This window comes from Panthera pardus, unplaced genomic scaffold (assembly GCF_024362965.1).
Source record: "Panthera pardus isolate Hobbes unplaced genomic scaffold, ASM2436296v1 HiC_scaffold_12, whole genome shotgun sequence".
In the NCBI taxonomy this organism is placed as follows: Eukaryota; Metazoa; Chordata; class Mammalia; order Carnivora; family Felidae; genus Panthera; species Panthera pardus.
Window position 1 is genome coordinate 10,964,264 of NW_026526677.1, and position 24,393 is coordinate 10,988,656.

A 24,393-nucleotide genomic window follows, 5' to 3' on the forward strand; every position below is an offset into this window, starting at 1 on the left:
AAGACCTTATGGTACATGGTGCATCAATGTGTGTGTGAGTTTGTTGGATGGGTATGGAGAAAAATGGGCAGAACTGACTGCATGGGTTGGATTCTTAAAGAATATGATGAAGAATTACAAATATTTCAGTCCACACCCAAGTTTGCGGACTGAAACACATCACATAAGCACCATGTAAACATGTGCTAATCTAGCTGAAGCAAAAGGGAGATTTATTAGTATTACTCAGAGTCAGTTGAATACAATCCTGCCCTTCCACAGCCTCTCTTTCTCTTCCCTTTGTCTCTCCACAGAAGGGGATCACTCCCCTCTGTGCCTACGCTGCCCGTTTTATCTCCCCCAGTTCACAATCATGCACCTGTGGCCCACCAGGTTGTCCCTGTGGGCCCCTGGAGACGTCTCTGTCACTCTGCGGCCCAGACTCTTGGAATTACAAATCCTCTGGCTGTGTTTGAGGGATGAGTTCAGGTCCCCCTACTTCTCTGCCATGTTGGATTCTTCTCCAGAGCCAGTTGAATACAAAGTGGCAACCATTTAGGAACTGGAGGCCAACTCAGGTAGGGACCTGACCAAGGTTGAACCAACTTGGGAAGCTCAGGGGGCTAATCCTTACTACAGAGGCAAAGGCAACAAGGAGCAGATTACCAGTGTCTCTGGCTCTATGCCTCATTATTCTACTGCATATAACTTCACTCACCTCTAAGTGGAGAGTTTATGTTTTTAAAAATGACTGAATGCCTTTGAAAAAGACTTGAAAACAAGTTTTTGTGTGGGATTCTTCTGAAGACACAGATATGACCCAGTATGGGGTGACTCACAAGGATGTGAGAGAACTAAAAGAGTGTGAGATTTCAAAAAAGAAGGAGGTTGGAGAGAGATCCCTGGAAATACTTAACTTAGACTTTTTGAAATGGGAAGAAAAATGCAGAAGCCAACAAGCGAGATGAAGAGAAAGGAGGGTTACCAGGTCCAAATGTATCAGAGAAGTTGAGGAGAAAGAGGATTGAAAAAATGTTATTAAGCTTGGAGGATACAGGGTAACTGCTGGCTTTTCACCAGAAAATTTGACCATCAAAGGTCGATTTTCTTTGACCATTGAGGATGAAATTAGATGTGTGAGTGTAGTGAGTTAGAAGTGAGTGTACGCATATGGAGGGGAGTAGAAGTTTGCTCAGTGTATCACAGTCTGTCCTACTTTCTGTTTTGACATCTGCATCCCTGCCCTCCCCTGCCTCCTACTTCCCTGTCTCTAAGTACATTTTGTTCTCTCCCTGTCCACTACTTCTGTACTCATTGCCACATTATACCTCGTTAATAACTGGGCAAACTTAGAGTATATATCCTCCACGTAGATTTGCAGAGCAGGGAGTAAAGTGGGTGATTGGAATCGGCAAACCAGGGGAGTGGTGGGATTGGTTTTTATTTCCCACAGACTCATTTGGTTCTTGCACCTTTTGAGAGCGTACACAGACTTCTTTCTGGTTGACTTACTGAGCCCCTGTAATACACAGAGTGAGAGGCGAGGAATATCAGCGCCATAGAAAAGCAGGTCCATTAAGTATTAAGGTGTAAAACAGAAATAGACTCATAGAGAAGAAACCGGTGGTTGAGGTGGGTGGTGTGAGAAATAGGTGAAGGGGATTAAGAGGTACAAACTTCTGGTTTTGAAGTAAATAAGACGTGGGGATGAAAAGTACAGCAGAGGGAATATGGTCAATAATATTGTAATAACTTTGCATGGTGATAGGCGGTGACCACACTTGGCTGTGGTGAGCATTTCATAATGTATAGAATTGTCAGATCACTACGATGTACACCTGCAGCCAGTATTGTGTGTCAACTATACTTCAGTAAAAATGTATTAAGCTGTAAAACGAGTTGGCGATCATAAGTTGAAAGACTAACACCGACACCAAAGTTTAAATGTGAGTTACTCCTTCAAACCCAGAAAATTCTACTATGGTGTTAATGTTTGTTGTCATTTTATTTTAGTTAAGGGCAAATCCTTTGAGTGTTTTGCAGGCCCTTTGTTTTCTGGCGAGTGAATAGGTAGCAACCATACTTGAGAACATAGGTTGGAGGAGACTATATTGTTTTTCCTTATTTTGGTTGCATGCTTGGGAGCATTGTGGCGTTTGGGTAGATTTTCCATGTTAGTCAGAGTCCTCAGATTGCTGTTGGTCTTTTGGGGAACACGAGGTAGAAGTTAAAGTCATATCATCTTGGTATGAAGCTGAGCAAATTGAAATGTTTTTTCGCACATCTTGTTCTGAATTTATATCAGACAGGTAGGCCAGATTTGTGTCTTGTACTGAGCTTTGGCAGGAGAAACAACAATCTGGATTTTTGTCTTCTGACTGCTGGTTGTGTAGGTTTTGGTATTTCGTGCTTTCTGGTTTGTTGTCTCTTATTTGCACGGTTTCTGTTCGCATACCTTCTTTTTGGATATCTGTGGATTTAAGGTCTTGTTCCTCATCTTGATACTGACTGTCGTTGAATGGAATGCTTTGTAATTGCTGACGTCGAGTTATGACGTGCACATTTTGGGCTTCTTGGTATAGAGCTTTCTGCTTTAGGAACTCTTTCTCTAGTAGATCTTGGGTTTGCCAGGCTTGGGATTCCCACCTCAGGGAATGTGGCATTTCAAGTGCCAATTCTTGTGCTTTCCACTCTTTGTTTCTCCAGCCTTGAATTCTCCGGTCTTGGAATTGTTGGCTTGAAGATTGCCAAGCTTGGTATTCCTGGATTTGGGATTGCCAGTTTTGATGTAGCTGCTTCAGGGATTTCTCCTCTTGGGCCTGCAGGTTTTCAACCTCCTCATACTGGGGTTGTTTCTTGGGGGATGTGTCCATATCAGTCTGTTGAGCTTTATCTTGCCTATCTTTGGGCTGTTCCTTTGGGGATTTTTCCTCTCGGACTTGCAGATCTTTAGGGTGCTCCTGTTGGGTTTGCTTCTTGGGGGATTTCTCCGTATCAGTCTGTTGAGCTTTATCTTGCCTATCTTTGGGCTGTTCCTTTGGGGATTTTTCCTCTTTGTCCTCTTGATATTTACGTTGTCCACTTGGGGATCGCTGCCTTAGGGATTGTTCCTCTAAGACCAGCAGCTGGTCTTTAGTTCGCTGATCTGAGGACTTCTGTCTGGTTTGCTTAACTTGGGTTTGCTTCTCTACGGAGTGCCTCTTTGGGAATAGCCAGTCCTTGATGTGCTGGTCTAGGGATTTCTTTCTTGGGGATTGCTGGCCTTGCATTTGCAAGTCCTGGGATTTCTGTTTTGGAGTTTGCCAGCCTTTGTTTTGCCTGATTAAATCATGTGACTTTCGGGATTGCAAGTTTTCATTTTGCCAGTCTAGGGATTGCCACTTTTTGGATTTCCTGCTCTGGAATTCCTCCTGAGATTTCCATTCTTGGGTCAGTAACAGGACTTCTGATTGCATGTCTTGGTATGATACACGTGCAAGTTGCTGGTTTCGATGTTGAAGATCTAGGGCTTGCTGATCTAGGTGTTGCATATTAGAGGACTGGGCTGCATGAAATGCTGGGGCTGCAAGTAGCATGGATTGTGCTGGCAGAGCTTGTAGTTGGGAGTGCAGATCTTGGTAAAGTATGCCTTCAGATGGCGGCTTTTGGGATATCATGTCTTGGGATAATATATTTTTAGATGGCATGTCTTGGGCTAATGTGTTCTGGGAGGGTGTGTTTTGGGATGGGGCATATTGATATGGCATGTCTAGGGCTTGTGTATCTTGGGATGGTATGCTCTGGTATTGTGATTCTTGGGATGATATGTCTTGGTATGGCATGTCTTCTGATGTCAGGCCTTGAGACTGTGTGTCATGGTATGTTGGGGCTTGAGATGCCAGGACTGGCAGAGCCTGGGGTGGTAACATTTGGAGTTTTTTTATGTAACTGGATGGGAAAACTTGGAGTGGCAAAGCGCGGGACTGCAGAAGTTGGGTTTGATTTTCTGGGCGTTGTGCAATAGCAGATTTTAGGTCTTCATCTTTCAGCTGTTTGGCATATGGGATCTTTTCTGTGGACCTTTCCAGCAATGTGGGAAGCAAAGGTTTCAGCTTAGGTCTTTCCTCATAAACTTGTGAAGGTGGAGAAATACTTTTCTGTTGTTCATCTAGCACAGACACGGAAGATGTGTAGTAAGTTTTACTGCTTCTCCTCCTTGAATGTCTGAAGGCTAAAGGATTTCTTGTGACTCTTAACTTGAAGAAAGTATAGCCTCCAATGAAAACAGGTTGTATGTTTGTCGTTGAATCAGCAGTGGAGGACTGTTCTTGAAGCTCAAATTGTACTGCAGTATTTTCTTCAGGGACAGAGAGTTCACTCTCTTGAGTAACATCCGAAGGCAAGAAAAATACAATCTATAAAACCAAGGGGTATAGAAAACATTAATGGAATAATCACCTTGGATGTTCTTTTCTTCTTGTATTCCCAAATTATTTTTCGCCTCTGCCTTAAGACAGTAGGGAGGACACAACATCTACACAAAGAGTTAGAAAACAAATACCAGTACTAACATTGTCTTTACCATCGACTCACTGGTTTTATCACTATTTATCACTATTACCTCAAATATTGAAAAGGGGAATTTGGTTAAGATTGTCTGAAATATTCTTCCCGTACTTAATATTATAAAGCTTCTAAGAAATTTAAAATAATCTTCTCAGCATTCATATATTCAGTTTTATAATGATTTACTGTTCACCTGCTAGGTGAATTAGATACTGGAGATGAAAACTAATTGGATGTGGGTGTTGTCTATAAGGTGCTCACAATTATAGGTATACCAAGATATAAATAGACAGTAATACAGTTTAGCAAATGCTATTATAGAAATAGGTGCTAAGTGCTTTATGGGAATGTAGAAGTCATGACCTAATTCTGAGGGCCAGGAAATTGCTTCATTGAGGAATGTTTGATCAATGTCTTGATGGGTGGACAGGAATTCCTCGGGCAAAAAGGTAAGATGAAGTAAGATAGGAGTCAAAATGCAGGTAGAAGAGGCAGTGGGTAGAAAAACAAGGCTATGATGCAGCATAGTGTGAAGGCAGATGATAAACAGATATTGTTGGGTGGTATGCTAGCTGCTGTAAGTTGAATGTTTGTGTCCCTTCAAACTTCTACGTTGAAACCTAATCTCCAGTGTGATGGTATTTAAAGGTAGAATGTTTGGGAGAGGTATTAGTTCGGGGGTGGGGCCCTTGTAAATGGAATTAGTGCTTTTATAAAAGGGAACCCCAAAGAGCTCCCGTGCCCTTCCCTCCATGTAAGGACACAGTGAGACTACCAGCTATGAACCAGGAAACAGGTTCTCACCAGACTCTGAATCTACCGGTACCTCGATCTTGGTCTTCCCAGCTTTCAAAACTATGAATAATACATTTTTGTTGTTTAAGCCACTCTGTCTTTGGTATAGCAGCCCAAATGGACTAAGATAGAAATTGATGCCAGGAAATGGGAGTGCTGCTGTAACAAATGTCTAAAAGTGTGGAAGTATATATGGAAATGGGTAATGTTTGGAGGCTGGAGGAGTTTTGAGTTCTACATACTAGAAAAAACTTATATTGCTATGAATGAACCATTAAGGGCAATTCTTGTGAGAGCCCAGGAAGAAAAAAAGGAGAGCTGTAGATAAAGCCTTAGTCTTCTTAGAGAATACCTAAGTAATCCTGAACGAGATGTTCTTGGAAATATGGACAATAAAGGTCATCCTGATGAGGTGTCAGACAGAAATGAGAAATATGTTGTTGGAAACCGGAAGAAAGGTGATCTTGGCTATAAAGTTGCAAAGAACATGGCTGAATTGTTTGTGTCCTAATGTTTTGTGGGAGGTAGAACTTACAATAGTGAAGGAAATGATGGAATTTCATGTAGTAAATAATATTATTAATAATGAATGATAAATATTTTATGTAATAATGAAATTTAGCTGAAGCTATTTTTTTTAAGTGTTTCTTTCTTTTTTGAGAAAGACACAGAGAACACAAGTGGGGGAGGGGCAGAGAGAATCACAGGCAGGCTCTGTGAGCCTGATATGGGTCTCGAACCCATGAACTATGAGATCATGACCTAAGCCAAAACCAAGAGTCAGATGCTTAACCAACTGAGCCATCCAGGCACCCCTAGCTAAGCTATTCCTAAGAGGTGTTGAAAGTGAAGCTTGAGTCCTTCAGATAGCTAGCTAATGGTAAAATATGAGAAGAGAGACATTACTTAAAAATGGAATTGTTGGGGCGCCTGGGTGGCGCAGTCGGTTAAGCGTCCGACTTCAGCCAGGTCACGATCTCGTGGTCCGTGAGTTCGAGCCCCGCATCAGGCTCTGGGCTGATGGCTCGGAGCCTGGAGCCTGTTTCCGATTCTGTGTCTCCCTCTCTCTCTGCCCCTCCCCCGTTCATGCTCTGTCTCTCTCTGTCCCAGAAATAAATAAAAAACGTTGAAAAAAAAAAAATTAAAAAAAAAAAAAAAATGGAATTGTTAAGCAAAAAGAAAGCAGGACCAAGTCTGTCCATTCTGCAAAAAAAAAATGAGAACACTAAGAGTATGGCCGTGACTTGTTTGATAAGGAAATCAGTATAGATCAGCCATCTCAACAATAGCCAGAACCTATTCTCCAAGCAATGGAAGAATGACACCAAAGGTGATTCTGAGAGCTTCAGGGGCTGCCACTCCTACTGGGGCTGACAGTGTAAGAGCCCTGGAAGAAGAATGATTTCAAAGGCTAGGACCATCTCTCTGGTTCAAGCCAAGCCAGAATGCCCCCTCCCAGTGTCTCAGAGGTGGGCACCACCGCATGGGCTGCAACCAGCTGAGCCGTGGGAGCGTGACCACCCCCACTGAGGTTTCAGAATCTGCCATGTGACAGAGCATGGGCTTGGGGCCCCACCCCAGCAGAGCCACAGGCATGGGACTCCAGCCTGGAAGAGTCAAAGGGCCCAGGCAGAGAGCTGCTGCAGGGGCAGAGCTCAGGCGGAGAGTTCCTGTGGGGCCTTCCTGCTGAGCCACGTGTGGTTGGAAGCCAGAGCATCCAGCCCAAGGGGGTTACTCTTGAGCCTTAAGGTCTGTTTGTCCTGTTAGGTTTTGGACTTACTTGGAACCTGACCTTTTCCCCCCTGATTTATCCCTTCTGGAATGGGAATGTCTATCCTATGCCTGTCACAACACCGTATTTTGGAAGGTTGGTGTCATAACACATTTGGTTGCATAGGCTCACAGCTAGAGAGGAATTTGCCTCAGGATGGATCTTACATTGAGTCTCACTCCTATCTGATTTAGATGATACTTAGATGAGACTTTGGACTTAGCCTTTAAAGTTCATGCTGAAACAAGATAAAGACTTCTGGTGCTGTTGGGGTGGAAATAATATATTTTTCATGTGAAAGGGCATGAATTTGGGGGACAGGCAGGGATGGAATACTATAGATTGAGTGTGCCCCTTCCAAATTTATAAGTGGAAACTTAATCCACAGCACGAAGGTGTTCGGAGTTGGGGCCTTTGGGAGGCAATTAAATCATGAGGGTGAAGCCTATATGAATGGGATTAGTGCTTTTATAAAAGAAACCCAGAGAGCGCCTTTGTCTTTCCCACCAGGTGGGCACACAGTGAGAAGATGGCATCTGTAAACCATCTGGAATCCACCAGGCCTGAATCTACTGGCATCTTGATCTTGGACTTCCAGCCACCAGAACTCTGAGAACTTTTTCTTGTTCGAGCCACCCAGTCCATGATATTGTTGTTATAGCAGCCTGAAGGTACCAAGACACTAGGCCAGGAAATTTGGACCTTCCTTTACAGGTAAATGAGATCTATTGAAGTTTTTTTAAACAACTAAGTGACAGCATCTGATACAACCTTTAGCCAATGCTTCCCAGTCTTTATGTATTTATTTATTTATTTTTGAAAGGGGCTGTCATTACAGCCTCAGTCTGCTGAGTTTTGCCATCCTGTGTCCTTCCTAAGGTCATCCATAGAGTCAGAATAGACTACTTGTTCTGTTTGATGAAGTGATTGGAACTCTGAGTGGTTAAATGACCTAATGATGGTTACCTCTCTGATTGATGGCAGGCCTAAAATAAAATGCCTGCCACATTCTCTTGTATGATCACTGTCATTCCCCACCTTCTAATTTGTTTTCACATCTATATTTTATCACCATTGGAGGGATATTTATGTGAGGATAAATAGTACTTTAGGGGAGATTTGTGCATTCTCACTTACCCTAAAACTTTCGTTTCATTTGAACTGTAATTTTTTTTCATTTGATAAAAGAAAGATTTGGAGGCATGAATTGGAATTTCTTTAACTTTATTCAAGATTTTAAGTGTATGATTTTAAATGTACTCCTCTCTAATGGTAACAGTGATTGCCAGGTGCTGGACAGAGTTCCAAAGTCATCTCAAGTAATTATTATGACATTCATATGAGGTTATTTTCCTTGTTTTATAACTGAGAGAGCTGAGATTCCGAGATGTGAAGTAACCTGACCAGTGTCACAGAACTATTAACTGGTGAGGCTAGGAGTCATACACTGCAGTTGAATTCGAGGTCCTGCACTTTTCTCTCTCCTCTCCTCTCCTCTCCTCTCCTCTCCTCTCCTCTCCTCTCCTCTCCTCTCCTCTCCCCTCCCCTCCCCTCCCCTCCCCTCTCATCTCTGATATATGCTTTATAATAACCACTTCAGTTACACCTTACTCCAGAGTGGCTATTACTGAAGACTATATAAAATAATGTTTGGGGCACGGTGGTTTGCACAGAGAAGTTGTTTGATAAATAACTCTTTCCTCTTCTTGGGATCAGGGTGCATATTACATAACATCTTTGCATTCTCTTTGTACTTCTCACATTGCCATGCGACTAAAAAATAACCCTTTCATGGGAGCGCCTGGCTGGCTCAGTTGGTTAAGCATCCGACTCTTGATTTCAGCTCAGGTTATGATCGTACATTTTGTGGTCTCACGAAACGTGAATCATCAGTAGATAATGGAAAGTAGATGTAGAGACATAACCTAGAAGGTATGAGGAGCTGGAAGGAGGAGGAAAGGGGGAGTTATGTTTTATGGCGCAGTTTGTATGGGGATGATGAAAGAGTTTTGGACATAGATAGTGCTGATGGTTACACATCATTATGAATGAATTTAATGCCATTGAATTGTACACTTGTAAGTAGCTGAAATGATAAATAGTATATTATGTATATTTTGCCACTAAAAAAGGATTACTACATGAAAGCTACAGAAATGAAGACAGCATGGAATATGTGAAAGGATCGACATGCAGATCACTGGGACACAATAGAGCATCCAAAAAGACCTCATATAAATATGAGGTCATATGAGACCTCATATAAACATAAATATTTATATGAGGTCAATTGATTTTCAACCAAGGTGCCAAGGTGATGGGGGAAGACATTGCATTTTTGACAAATAACGTTGGCATAGCTATATATCTCCATGGCAGGGGTGCGTGAACTTCTCACCTCAGAGCTATATAATGTGTAAAAGTTAACTTGACATCTGTTAAAGATCTAAACACAAAAGCTAAAGCTATAAAATTTCCACAAGAAAATAGAGAAAAAAATCCTTACAGTCTTGTAGGCAAAGCTTTGTTGGGACACAAAAAGGACTAACCATAAAAGAAAATAAATCACAAGTTGTTATGTGAAAGAAACTATTAAGGAAATGAAAAGGCAAGCCAAGGCTGGGAAGAATAGTAGCAATACATATATCTCAAAAGAGGACTTGTGTTAAGAATCATTTAAGCTCTTGTAATTCAATAAGGTAATGCAATAAAAGTTGGCTAACAATTTAAAGAGACACATCTCAAGAAAAAAAAAAAGAGGACAATAAACACATAGAATCTCATCATCATTTGCCATCAGGGAAATGCAAATTAAAACTACAATGAAATTCTACTACATACACACTAGAATAACAAAATTATTAATACAACTGGCAATTCCCAGTGTTGCTGGTTATAGAGAGCAGCCATACCCCTCATATTACTTATAAGAATGCAAAGTGATACAGCCATTTTGGAGAACCATTTGATATTTTCTTACAAAGTTAAGCATCCATTTTCCATCCCATCTAGCAACCAGGTCATGGATTTGAGAAATGCAAAAGAGAAATGACACCATATGTCTACCCAAAGATGTGAACTCAAATGTTCATTGCAACCACATGCCCATCGGGAAGTACACGGATAAGCAAATTGTGGTGTGCCCTCATATAAAAGGAACAAAGTATTGATACATGAGACAGCATGGATGAATCTCATGAATATGCTGCTTAGTGAAAGAAGCCTAGACACAAAAATGTACTTATTTATGATCCATATGTGTGAAGTTTGAAAAAATAAAAACTAATCGAGGTGATGGAGATACTGATTGCAAAGAGGTTCCAGAGACTCCTTCGGGGTGATAGGAATTCACTATATCTTGATTATAATGGTAGCTAAACAGGGGTGTACAATTTGTCAAAGCCCCTTGAATTACATACATTTAAAATGGGTGCATTTTATTGTTAGTAAATTATACTTCTACGAAGTTGATGTAAAAGAAAAGTGGGGGAAAAACCCCACTTAACACGGGTCCTGGAATTGTCTTTTGGGATTTAGAGAGCAGGCTCAGGAACCACATTATTTAAAAAAAAAATTTTTTTAATGGTCACTTATTTTTGAGAGAGAGAGAGAGACAGACAGAGAGAGAAAGGTGGCACGAGCAGGGGGAGGGGCAGGGAGAGGGAGACACAGAATCTGAAGCAGGCTTCAGGCTCTGAGCCATCAGCACAGAGCCCAATGCAAGTCTTGAACCCACAAACCGTGAGATCATGACCCGAGCTGAAGTCGGAGGCTCAACCGACTGAGCCACCCAGGCATCCCTGGAACCACATTATTTGAGTCAGAATCCTGATGTTCTGTGAACCTGGAGAGGTTACTCTTTGTGTTTTAGTTTTTCATATGTAAAGGAAGGGAGTCTTGATGGTTTTGTTAGGATTAAGTTGGTGCTGAGTGATTACAACAGTGACTGACAGAGTAAACATTCAGTAAGTGTAAGCTGTAACAATTATAAATAACAGGAGTATGGCTCTGAAATATTTTTCTTCTCTGCCTCTCCTCTGGTGAGGGGATTGACTCACACAGCCTTGTGGCCCAGGGAGAAGCTCTCTGTGTCACAGTAATATAGGTTCCCATTAAGTCTGTTTCTCTTCATATACTCTGGCAGGGAGAGAAGGAGCTATGTCTGAACAGAGATGACTGGATGGCAAAGAGGGCAGGATGGCTGCCTCAAAGGGTGGAGTGAGCCAGCCATCGCTGTTAGTTAAGCTTGTCTCTCCTTGACCTGCCTCACCTCAGAAGTTGTAGTTCAACATCTGAGAATACTGCTCTGCCCACTAATAGGCTGGGGGTCACCTTGCAGTGTCCCCACAGGAACCCATTCTTGCAGTAATATCCAACGCACCTCATCGGAGGTTGTCCAGCACTTGCTTCTGAAGGAGGAGATAGTCACAGAGATGCCGAGCTCTACTATGCTGATGACCAGTAAGACTGACAAAATTCCCTGCAAAGAGTGAGGATAAATATATGGCATTTGGAATGAAAGCTGTATCATTTTAAAGGTAAAAGCCAAGGACTATTTACATTGTATGACCAAGTAAGGAAGGGAAAACCCATATTTTAGATGCCCCACAGCCATCAGTGACTGAACAATTTTCATCTTATGTCTTTTTGACAAGCAGAGATAACAAACCCTAATGCCTGTAGGGGCCAGGCAACCATCCCAAATAAGTGAAATGGAAGGGGAGACAGTAGAGAATAAAGATATTCCTAGAATGTGTCCATTTCCCAGTTCTGAGCAATAGTTACCGTGTGGGAACAAGGACCCCATGAGGTCTTTCTTCTTTCCTAAGGAAGCTGGATATACAGATTTTTAATGTGAAAATCTCCAGCTTTTCCTTCACTTGTGGGAAGCAAATAGAGCCTATCTGCAGACTGGATGCAGCTCACAGACTGCTGTTTTGCACACTCTGCTTCAAGATAATAGTTAGATGAAGAAGCAGCATGTGAAATAGCATGGTGTCCAAAAGCTTAGACTGTGAAGACTGAAAGAGCTGGGTGCAGTCGGGCCAAACTTAACTTGGTCGCGTGACTGTGTCTGTAATTCTTGGTTTCCCTATAACCCATTCAGAAGCCTGGATTTTCCCCCCATTTGTTGGTAAAACTGAAATATATGAAGTGCCTACTGTAAATTTGCTGTTGAACAAGATAGACCTGCTCCTGGTCATTGTGGGATTTGCATCAAATAAGGGGGGCAAAGAGTGACAAGTAATTAGACAGTTATTTTTAACTACGTTGCATTACCTGCCATGAAAAAGTATTGGGAGCCATGCACTACTATAGTGGGAGATCTGAACAGGTCGGCCCTGGGAAGGGTAGAAGCGGGATCAGGATGGACCTCCTTAATGAAGTGAAATTCAAACCGAGGTTAAAGAATGAGGGGTAATTTTAATTGTGTAGGTGGAAGAGGGTAGGCACTGGGCTGGGGAACATTGGAAGCAGGGGAAAGCTCGTCTTATGGTCCTGGGACAGTAGGTATTTAACACATTAAGGAATTTGGGGAAGTGCCAGAAGTGTGGAGTGGGAAGGGTAATGATGCAGAATAATGTTGGAAAGGTAGGCAAGGTAGGTGTTATAGGGTCTTGTAAGCCTTTTAAGATTTGGGTCTTAATTCTGTATTTCACAAGAAGCCCTTTAGTAATGTGCTCAGATCTGCATTTTTAAATGATGACTCTGGCCACAGTGTAGTACACAAGTAGATTTGTCTTTGAGACAGAAGACATCCATTCAGGAGATGTCTAGAGCCCACTGTTCTGGCTTGTGTGTGTGTGTGTTTTAAAGCTTATTTGTGATGTTTGAATTACACTAAGGAATTGTGGAGTTGTATACACATGAGGTCTTGGAACGGATTGTTCATGATTCTGCATGTAGGCACTAATCCTGCAAAATCCCTAACTGTGCAGAGCTGAAAGTAGACAGCAGAGTTTTATAAATCTGGAGATTTAACCCTTTTGGTACACGGTTTCTCCCTGATTCATACTAACATAATGAACAGTAGTGGTCTCCTGTCCACTGGAAAAAAGAGTAAGGGATTATAATATATTGTATTCTTGGCCCAATTAGGACAGGATTGTGTTCCTTACGTAGTGTTCTGGCTTTCCTTAGTAAGTTTTTTTGAGTCTAATTCTGGAGTTGACCTCAGAATATATGGGATTGTTCTTAGGTTCGCTTTTACAGGTGATTATGAGGATTAAAAAGATCTCATATGCAGTGACTGGTAGTTCTTTTCTCTTTCCTCTTCATTTGGGGATACAATTTGCCATGATTCTATTTCATTTCAATCCAAAAGGTCAAGTCTCACTAACATCCTGGGACCAAAGCCTTCAAGATGTGGCTGACGGAAATAGAATGAAAGCCTAGTATGTACTTGGGGAAGTAAAGGGAGAGGCCTCTGGGAATCACTGACATGCATAAAAATAATGTCACTGAATACTTACTAGATAAATATTGAAAATTACACCTACAGTTGCATTTCCTGGCAAAGATACATCTCATCTGCTGTAGTGAGTAACATTGCTACATTTATGTAAAATAGTTTATGTTCTAAAATTATTAGAATACATATTAAGTGGCTTAAACACCTTCTCCCACTGTATTTTGTTTCTAGTATTAGTTGAGTAAACTCTTTAGATCATTTTGTTCCTCTTTAATTCTAGAAAGGTAAAATTTAATCTAATCTACGTCCGTACTAATAGTAATAGCCAAAACCTATTTGACTGTTTACACTGTGCCAGGCAGTGTTCTAATTTAAGTAACCCTCAGAACAGCCCAATGAGGGAGATATTCTTATTATCTTCATTTTCCACACAAAGAAAACTGGGGCTTAGGCAAGTTACAATATTAGGCCAAGGTCACAAGTGTGTAAGTCACACAAGCAGGGTTCAGATCCTGAATCACAGTGTCTTCTCAAGAGTCTGTTCAAATGCTGACTCGACTTCCATTATTAGAATCAAAATTAATGACTTGATGCATCATGAACATAGCTTAGATAAGATCATACAGAGTCACCGTATGGAGTAGGACCACTTACATTGAACAGGTTTCTACCTATAACACATATTCCTTCGAGGGAAGGCATCTGGCAGTACTTGTGCTGGTACCTGTAGCTGATAATGGTTAGAGTAATCCCAGCCACCGCAACCAAGGAACTGATGACATTCATGGCTGTGACACCTTGTCCCTAGAAAATAGGTTTTCAAATAATATTAAATAAAAACCAAACCAAATAAAAAATTTCTTGTAAGGCTCAGTTGGCTTAACATCCAACTCTTGATTTCTGCTCAGGTCCATGATTCCAAGGTCATGGCACTGAGCCCCTCACTGGGCTCTGTGCTGAGCATGGAACCTGCTTAAAGATTATCTCTCTCTGTCTCTCTCTCTCTCTCTCTCTGTGTCTCTCCCCCCCCCCACTCCGCCCCCTCCCCTGCTTGCACTCTCTCTCTCTCTCTAAAATAACAAAATAAAAAAATAATTTAAGAAAACATGTGCTTAAAAAAATTTAAAAAAATTCCTTGTAAGAAATTCTTAGTGCATTTGTCTTTCCAGATACGCCTCAAGGATGAACTGTTCCATCAGGTCAGTATACTTAAAAGGCAAGACAACTCAAATTCTGATTCATCAAAGTCAGCAGACAAACTACGTTTTAGAATGAGCCAGGAAGCCACGAAAGGGAACGGGTAGAGAAGGAGTGCTGTATGGTTAATGCTAAAGAAGACATTCATTTTATCCTAATGCATCATCTTTCATAATCTACAAGCAAAATGGTGTGTTAGAAGATATCTTGGCCTTATAATCAGACCTAATTTTGAGTCCTAGTGAACTAGGACCTTGCACAAGGTAACTAATCTCTGGGAAGCTCAATTTCTACCTCGAGAAATGAGAATAATGTCACCTAATTTTAGGGCAGTATCCATTTATTTATTTATTTATTTTAATAAATGTTTAGTGTACCCCAACTATGTGTCCAGCACTGAATTAGGCCCCTGGGACACAAAAATAAACACAGTAGATGAGGTCCTGCCTTCCTGTGGCTTATATTCATTCCCCCAGAGGATTCAAACAATAATCAACCAAATCACTAACATATTTACAGATCGCTACAAATTTGGACTGGGGTTTAATGATTTCCTTTCTTGATTTCAGTGTCCCAGCATGGAAGGTATTGCCCTACCAAATTCCCTACCAGATTGCCCTACCAAATTCCCTTTACTCACTCCATATACATACATACATACATATGTATGTATATGTATATATATATTCCTACTCACTCCATATATATATGTTCCTTTATAACTTGAACATATCTATTCAAGGCATCATGCCTGCCTCTGTCTACCTAGCTCTCAGTGAGTCAGGGTTAGGTCTGCCTATCCTTAGTTTATTCCTCAGCTCTTAAGGGAACCAATACAGAGAAAAGAACAGCATTGGGTCATTATCTGTAGTGTCTGTGCTTATTTCTATGGGTGGAGAAAGATGGGGGCTTTCCCATAGTTCCCCCAGAACTTTCCTATAGTCTGTAGCTATTCTTAGAGGGAAGTGGCAGAGGACCATAAAAAACAGTGTCAGAATGGCTTTAAGAGAAGACTCACATATCCATAGCCTTAAAAAAAACGAGTCATTGGAAGGTAGTACAGACTTCTAAGTGTCTTTTCTATGTAATATCTTATTAAATTCTCAGAATAACCTTTTGAAGAAGGTACTTTTCTCTTCAAGTTGACACAGCAATGAGTGATAGCCTTGATTCTATCCCAGAATGATCTGCTATCAATGTCAGACTCTTTCTTTCAGACCCTGGGCAGGTCCCCAAGAAAAACTTCTGTTGGTGGGGGTGAGAGCTAATGGTGACGTTGGCAGGTAGGGATGACCTGAACTGCAAATTTGATGTCTAAAGATTTTCTTGGGAGACGCTTTGTTTTAAAGGCTTTATATAGAAAGATGATGCAAAGCAAGCAGAAGGTTTTAAACTACATAGAAGTCATGAAAGTAACTTACCATACATTTTTTCTTCTCATTGATTCCTGTGATGTATCCCGTAATAACAAACTATTAAGAAGAAAAGAGATAAAAGTTAACAGGTAGTGTGTTTGACTCTCTTACAGTATAAATTCCTTCAGAGACTATATTGTAATCTCTATGTCTGTGAATCTCCCCAACTATATGGTCTTTCCCCCTGAGCATCAGGGAGGAAGGAGGGCAGGCACTGATGTAAGAAGAAATACTGTGTTGGATATGCCCAGCACTGAACAACACCCCTTTGCCAGGGTCAGTTGGGAGAGGCAGGCCCTTCTTTAAGGTCCACAAAATACCACCCAGATGTTTGGCCCAGCTGGGCTCTACACAGAAAGGTAATCCTGGACTCTGGGCCTGGAAGAGGGAATGGTGAGCTGTGTCTGCTCTCAGCAGATGGAGGAAGACGTTCAGGGCAGAACTCTCTAACGGCTGATATCAGGGCTGGAATCTAGTATAGTTATCTCAGCCACTTCTTGTATCTGGAACATAGAGTCTTGTACAACCCAAGGAAAACGGAGAACTCTGTCACCCAAAGTGGAGCCCCTTACTCATTTGAATATTCTGGGAATGAGAACTTCTGTCGGAATTGGTATTGGACCTTGAGGACATCTGGGTCTCAGTGTTCGGGACCTCAAGGTGACACACGGAGATCAGAAAGTTACCTTTGATTCCTCCCTCCACTTCACTGCCCACAACAGATGACCACTGGATCGATTCTACCTCCAAATCGCTCTCAAAGCTTCCCATCTCTTTCTATCTCCACTGCGGCCCGTCTAGGTCAGGGAATCCCCTGGATTCTTGCAGCCTCCTTTCAACTGATTGTCCCAGGTTTGGTGTTACCATCCTTGAATTTGTTTACAGCTCAGAAAACCCAATGATGTTTTAAAGATAACAAGTCTTCAAATGTCACTCTCGTGTTTAAAGATTATCAGTGGGTTCCCCTTGCTCTCATATTAGAGTGGCCACATTCTTAATATGACCACAAGGGCTGGCACAACCTGGTTCCATCCTACAGTTTTGGTCTCATTTTGTGCCAGTGCCATAGACTCATTGGTCTTCTTTCTGCTGTTCTTTCCCATATCAAGCTTCTCACTCATGCTTTGCCTTTGCCAGGGGAGGCTTTCCTTGCACTTCACCCAGTGAACACCTATGTGCAAAGGACTTCGCTGACCTCCGTGCCAGGTGAATGCCCCATTAAATCTTCACAGGGCATCTGGAACTTGTCTCTTAGAGTACTTAGTGCAAGTGAAATAACATATCTGTGGAGTCAATTTTACTTTTCCACTTCCAGCTTCCCTATCATATGGCAAACCCCATCTGTTTCTAAGAGGAGCATTTCACCACCTCCCTAAGAGGGCCTTGTTTGCCTCTCAGCACCTACAACACTGCCAGAGATAGACTATGTGCTCAGTAAATATCTTCTCAGTGAAGAGTAGAGTTTTAAAGAGCAGCATGCCAGAACCTCACTAGAATCCATCGGTGCAGGCCACACTGAGTCACACTGGGGAAATTTTGTTGTGAAATAAGGAGGTGGGGAGTTGGTCTTTTTGTTTCTCTACAGTGTGGCATGTGTAGTTTGAAGATTATACTTCATATTACAGTATTTCTATTTGGAAAATGAAAATACTACTAGTTGTGTTTGACCTGGAGATTATAGAAAAAGCATGGAATATTTATGTTTGTCGAAAGAGCAGGTTTTTAACAGAGACAATAGTCTCATTTAATTATTTAATGAATTATTATGTAATTCCTTTGTTCATTGAGTTATGTCTACTATGCAGCATGGTTCTAGCTTCTGAGAATGTAACAGAAACTAAAATAGATAATACTTTTGCCATCTTGGGAGGGTATGTTCTAGTGAGGAAAGCTGTGTTGAGTGTACCCTTAAATATTGTGGCACAAGATTAGGAACCAGAGCTGTTGGGATTGAATGGAACTAGCAGTACACTAAGAATTATAATTATGGCTCTATAAATAACTAGATGAGTGACACTCATAAAATTGTCTCTGGGAATAATAAGGGGACTAAACAACAATAGTCATCTTTAAAATTCTCCTTAAGCTATGAGAGTATATGATTCTATGAGTGCTAGCTAGATATGTTTAAATTATTATCTGTTCTTGAGATTAAACAACATGGTACTAAACAACTAATGGGTCAATGAAGCAGTCAAAGAATAAGCTTTTAAAAATCCACGGAGACAAATAAAAATGAAAATACAGTGGTCCAAAATCTTTGGGATGCAGTGAAAGCAGTTCTAAGAGGGAAATATATGGTGATACAGGCCTACGTCAAGAAGCAAGGAAAAGCTCAAATAAATAATCTAACTTTACACCTAAAGGAACTAGAAAAAGAAAAGAACAAAGTCCAAGGTGAGTAGAAGAAGTAAATAATAAAGATGAGAGCAGAAATAAATGACATAGAGACTAAAAAACACAATAGGAAAAATCAGTGAAACCAAGAGCTGGTTCTTGGAAAAGATAAACAACATTGCTAAACCTTTAGCCAGACTCATCAAGAAAAAAAGGGGAAGGATACAAATAAATAAAATCAGAAATGAGAGAGGAGAAGTAACAACTAACACCACAGAAATACAAAGGATTATAAGAGAATACCATGAAAAACTATACACCAAGAAATTGGACAACCTAGAAGAAATGGGCAAATTTCTAAAAGCACACAATCTTCCAAAACAGAATCAGGAAGAAATGGAAAATCTGAACAGGCTGATTAACAGTAATGAAATTGAGTCAGTAATAATAATAATAATAATAATAATAATAATAAAAGTGAAAGTCCAGGACCAGATGGATTTACAGGTGAATTCTACCAAACATTTAAAGAAGAGTTAGTATTTCTTTTTCTCAAACTATTCCAAAGAATACAAGAGGAAAGAAAGCTTCCAAATACATTTGATGAGGACAGAATTACCTTGATACCAAAGCCAGACAAAGACACCAAAAAAAAAAAAAGGAAGACTACAGGCCAATATCCCTGAGGAATATAGATTCAAAAATCCTCAATAAAAAAGGTGCCTGGGTGGCTCAGTCAGTTGAGCATCCAACTCTTGTCTTCAGCTCAAGTCATGCTCTTATGGTTTGTGAGCTCAAGTCCCATGTTGGGCTCTGCACTGACAGTGTGGAGCCTCCTTGGGATTCTCTCTCTTTCCCTCTGTCTCTCTCTGCCCCTCCTCCATTCTCTCTCTCTCTCTCTCTCTCTCAAAATAAATAAATAAATAAACTCTAAAAAATTATTTAAAAAATCCTCAACAAAATATTAGTAAGACACATTCAATAATACAGTGAAAGGATCATTCACTATGATCAAGTGAGATTTATTACAGGGATGCAAGGATCGTTCAATATTTGCAAAGCAATCAACATGATACACCACATCAACAAAATGAAGGATAAAAATTATATGATTATCTCAATAGATGCAGAAAAAGCATTTGAAAAAATTCAATACCCATTCATGATAAAAACACTCAACAAAGTGGGTTTAGAGGAACATACCTCAACATAATCAAGGCCATGTAAGAAAAACCCATAGCTAACATCGTACTCAATGGTGAAAAACTGAGAGCTTTTCTGCTACAGTCAGGAACAAGACAAGGATGTCTACTCTCTCCACTTTTATTCAACATAATATTGGAGGTCCTAGTCAGAGCAATCAGGTAATAAAAAGCAATAAGAGGTATCTGTATTGATGAAGAAGTTAAATGTTCACTATTTGCAGATGACCTGATACTACATGTAGAAAATACTAAAGACTCCACCAACTCCACCAAAAACAAAAAAAAAAACAAAAAGAAAACAAACAAACAAAAAAAAACAACCAGAAGTAATACATGAATTCAGTAAAGTTTCAGGATACAAAATTAATACCCCCAAATCAGCAATGTTTCTATACACTAATAACAGTGCCCAAAGCCATCTACAGATTCAATGCAATCCCTATCAAAATACCAACAGCATTTTTCACAGAACCAGAAGAAATAATACTAAAGCACTAAATTTGTGTGGAATCACAAAAGACCCTGAATAACCAAAGCATCTTAAGAAAGAAAAACAAAGCTGGAGGTATCACAATTTCAGATTTGAAGATACACTACAAAGTTATAGTAATCAAAACAGTATGGCACTGGCACAAAAGTGGACACATAGCTCAATAGAACAGAATGGAGACCCCAGAAATAAATCCATAATTATATGGTCAATTAATCTGTGACAAAGGAGATAAGAATATACAGTGGGAAAAAGATAGTCTCTTCAATGAATGATGCTGGGAAAACTGGACAGCTATATGTAAAAAAAAAAAGAATGAATGAAACTGGACTACTTTCTCTAACACCATACACAAAAATAAACTTAAAATGTATTATATATCTAAATGTGAGACCTGAAACCATAAAAATCCTAGAAGAGAGCATAGGCAGTAATTTCTTTCACATCAGCCACAGAAACATTTTTCTGGACATGTGTCCTAAGGCAAGGGGAACAAAAGCAAAAATAAATTAGTGGGATTGCATCAAAATAAAAGCTTTTGCACAGTAAAGGAAACCATCAAAAAAATTTAAGAGACAACCTTCTGGATAGGAGAAGGCATTTGTAAATGATATATCCAATGAGGTGTTAATAACTGAAATATATAAAGAACTTCTACAACTCAACACCAAATAAAGCAAACAATATGATTTAAAAATGGGCAAAGGACTTGAATAGACATTTTCCCAAAGAAGACATATACATGGTCAATAGACACATGAAAAGATACTCAACGTTACTAATCACCAGGGAAAACAAAACCACAATGCGATATCACCTTACACCTGTTAAAATGACTAAAAGAAGACAAGAAATAACAAGTGTTGACAAGGATGTGGAGAAAAAGGAAGGAATGCTTGTACACTGTTGGTGGGGATGTAAATTGGTATAGCTACTGTGAAAAATAGTATGGAGTTTCTTCAAAAAATTAAAAAGAGAAACACCATATGATCCAGCAATTCCACAACTGGTTATTTACCGAAAGAAAACAAAAACACTAATTCAAAAAGATAAATGCACCCTGTGTTTATTGCAGCATTATTTGCAATAGCCAAGATATGAAAGTAACCTAAGTGTCCATCAATAGACAAAAAGAAAAGGAAGACGCAGTATATATACAATGGAATATTACACAACTATAAAAAAAAGATGAGATTGTGCTATTTAAGATAGTGTGGACGGAACTAGAAGATATTATGCTTAGTGAAATAAGTCACACTGAAAAAGACAGATACCATATGATTTCACCTATATGTGGAATCTGAGGAAAAAAAAAAAAGGAATAAGCAAAACAAAGAACAGATCCAGACCCATAAATACAGAGAACATACTGACAGTTGCCAGAGGGGAGGAGTAGGGGGAATGGAGAAATGGGTTAAGAGAAGAGAAGAGGGACATACAGGCTTCCAGTTGGGGAATGAATAAATCACAGGAATAAAAGGCACAGCATAAGGCATTCAGTCAGTGACACTGTAATAGTGTTGTATGTTGACAAATGCTAGCTACACTTGGGTGAGCACAGCATCATGTATAAACTTGTCAAATCACTGTATTGTACACCTGAAACTAATGGAACATTTTTTGCTGGCTATACTCAAAGATTGTCTACTCTCAACCTCCGTTTCCATATTTGCAAAAGAGAAGGTAGGATATTTACCCATCTGATCTCCCAGGTTGGTAGTAAGGAGCAGATGACTTACTCTACACACAGGGCTCTGGAAACTTTTAAACACTGTATGCCTAAGAGCAGTTATTACTGTGATGATGGTAGATGCAATGACCAAATGGAGTTGCTTCTCTTGCCACACAAGGGACTATCTGGTCTCCTTGGGGACCATATTCATGGGATTCTTCATCCTGGGACCTGACTTGACGCAGTTCAAACCAGTCTTGATAGTAATTTCGCAAAAGCTCCTAACTGGTAGTACTCACAATAAATGCTCCCCAGAATGGATATCCCGTGAGGAAAACGAGGGGAAATCTCTGGGAGAAATGGAAGTAATTGAATGCAAATATGCTTCCAACACCCGCAATGATCAGAGCAAGCAGGATCTGGAGAGCCTGGGAGGAGAGAAATGGGTACATGAGGTCACTGGTGCCCCAGCCTCTTGGGACTCTCCCGGGCCCCTGGGACATCCCACTATGCTTATGTCACACCTCCCTCGACACGAATGCCTTCCTCTTCCGTTTGCCCACTGCCCTCAGAGCTTCAGAAAGTCCGGTGTCTCTTTCTTCTTCTCGCTTACCTGGGTTCTACAGGTTCACGTCTTTCACTTTCACCCTTCACTGCTTATTATAGCCCCTGTATTACCAGTTTACCTTGCGCCGGACAGATAGGAGTACATGTTTCCATATCCAGTCTGTGCTTTTGGAATTACGGCTCAGCCCCATTCTCTGAAATCTGTGAAGTTTGCTGATCTAGAGTGGAGGGGCTGGGGTGAGGTTTATGTCTCGTCTGCTCTTCCGGCAAGGGCCTGTCCAGAGGTGAGAGTAACCCAGTGGGGCTCACGGGCCTGTGAGGAATCTGCACCGTTGGTGGTCTGGCAGGGCTGGTGGCTCTTCTCAGGATACAGCTTCTCCTCCAGCATTCTGGGTTTTTCCCCCAGCCCACACCTCTATGGCACCACCCAAAGTGGTACTTTTACTCTTGTACTAAAGATAGAGGCTGTATACATAGCCCTCCCCTCGGTACATGCATGACTGAAAAATGTTTTGTCTGTATGTCCACATTGTGGCTCACGGTGAAGCTTTGAAGAGAGTTTTCAAAGAACCCCCAACGCCTGGAACAGCACAAAGGGGAAGTTTAACCTCTCCTCACATGGCTTTTAGCTCCAAGGGACATGCCACCACGCCCTGAGGTCACCTCCTCAATAAAATATTTGGGGGAAGTTATACCAGTTTCCTGCCTTTCTCTCTGCCAGGATTCAAAGAACAGTATTAACTCCACATGAAACAGCCCTAGGATTTCCTCAGGGTTAGGGAAGTTATTAATTGCAGGGTTAAATGAGCCCCCCCCACCAAGAAACATTTCTAAGACATGTTCATAAATAAGACATTTCTAAGGCACTCTGTGTGCATTTCTAAACAGAATTTTTATTTCTCTTGTTCATCAAAATCTAGGAAAATGGTATTATTGGCTACATATTGGCTCTTCTGCTGAAGATCTGCTTATTTGTACAAGCAAATAACTTAGGGGGTTTTATGATTAATGAAGAAGGAAACATTGTAGGCAAAACGTGAGGGAAAAGAAGGGGAATCAAGTCCCTTCCTGAAAAGGAATCAAGTCCCTTCCTGTGTCTATTCAGACACACCTGGAAAAATAGCTTCTGTTCTCCCTTCCGAGGAAAACCCATGGACAGGAGAGCACTTACCCCCAAGACTTTTGGCTCTCCCTTCAGGAAATCCAGCAGAGAGCTCTGAGGCTCATAGGGAAGGGCAGTCAGTACTGTTTCATTTGGTTGTATCGTGATGTGGGATGATCTTTGGTCCTCAGATGAAGACTCCATGATTCAATGGCAGAGCTCTATTAGAAGAGTAAGTGATTGAAAAGCACAGCTAGAGTCATGGTCTTCCACTAGCCTCCCATGGAGTCCTTAGCAATGAGCCTTAGCAGTTGCCCTACTCACTCCTACCACCACAGAATCACAGTCATTGAGTCATAGAGTCTTAGAATTCTAGAGCACATCCAGCCCCTGGGATCCACTTGTCCAGAAGACCTACTTTCTTGTCAGTTTGTGTATAAACAGGTGGCAAACACACACACAAAAAAGATGGTGTACGTGAAAACAAATCCCAGTACCTATGCTCATGAGATATAAAGGAACTAAAACTTACGGAATATCTATTCTGTTCTAGATTCTGTAGATAGTGTTTTGTTTTGATATCTCTTAACGTTTAGTCTTTTAACAGTTCTGTAGTGCTGAAACTGAGGTACAGAAATATTACGTTGCCCAAAGTAACATACTAATGGGTAGGGAAAGGAGCCAGACTCCACTTGTCTGTCTCTAAAATTTGTGTTTTTTCCACCCTCTTCCAAAAGGCCTAAAGCTCATCCTACTCAAGGCCTTTGTGGTTTAAACAATACAAGTATGATGAAAGGAACATAAAGTGCCTTTTGGAATTTTGCTTTTCATGTTTACTTCTTTGTAGTCCTGTATTTGTTGATTTTAAGTATTAAACCATAAAGGCGAATGGTTTCACAAACCCAA

General features: G+C 40.7%; 2 protein-coding genes across 4 annotated transcripts in view; one reads left to right on the forward strand and one right to left on the reverse strand.

Moving 5' to 3' along the window:
• LOC109246511 (membrane-spanning 4-domains subfamily A member 4A-like) overlaps positions 1-24,393 on the forward strand; it is a 168,081-nt gene that overhangs the window by 61,834 nt on the left and 81,854 nt on the right. For all 3 annotated transcript variants that reach the window (XM_019414523.2, XM_019414524.2, XM_019414525.2), the window contains exon 2: positions 7,601-7,804. The gene's annotated coding sequence lies outside the window, so the exon portion shown is untranslated. The remainder of the gene's footprint in view (positions 1-7,600; positions 7,805-24,393) is intronic.
• Positions 1,966-23,830, reverse strand: MS4A14 (membrane spanning 4-domains A14). Its single transcript, XM_019414519.2, has 6 exons — positions 23,557-23,830; positions 22,118-22,246; positions 16,121-16,171; positions 14,157-14,306; positions 11,472-11,570; positions 1,966-4,373 (listed from the first exon to the last, which is right to left on the reverse strand). Exons 1-6 carry the CDS (start codon positions 23,689-23,691, stop codon positions 2,154-2,156), a joined length of 2,784 nt encoding a protein of 927 aa, XP_019270064.2. The 5' UTR covers positions 23,692-23,830; the 3' UTR covers positions 1,966-2,153.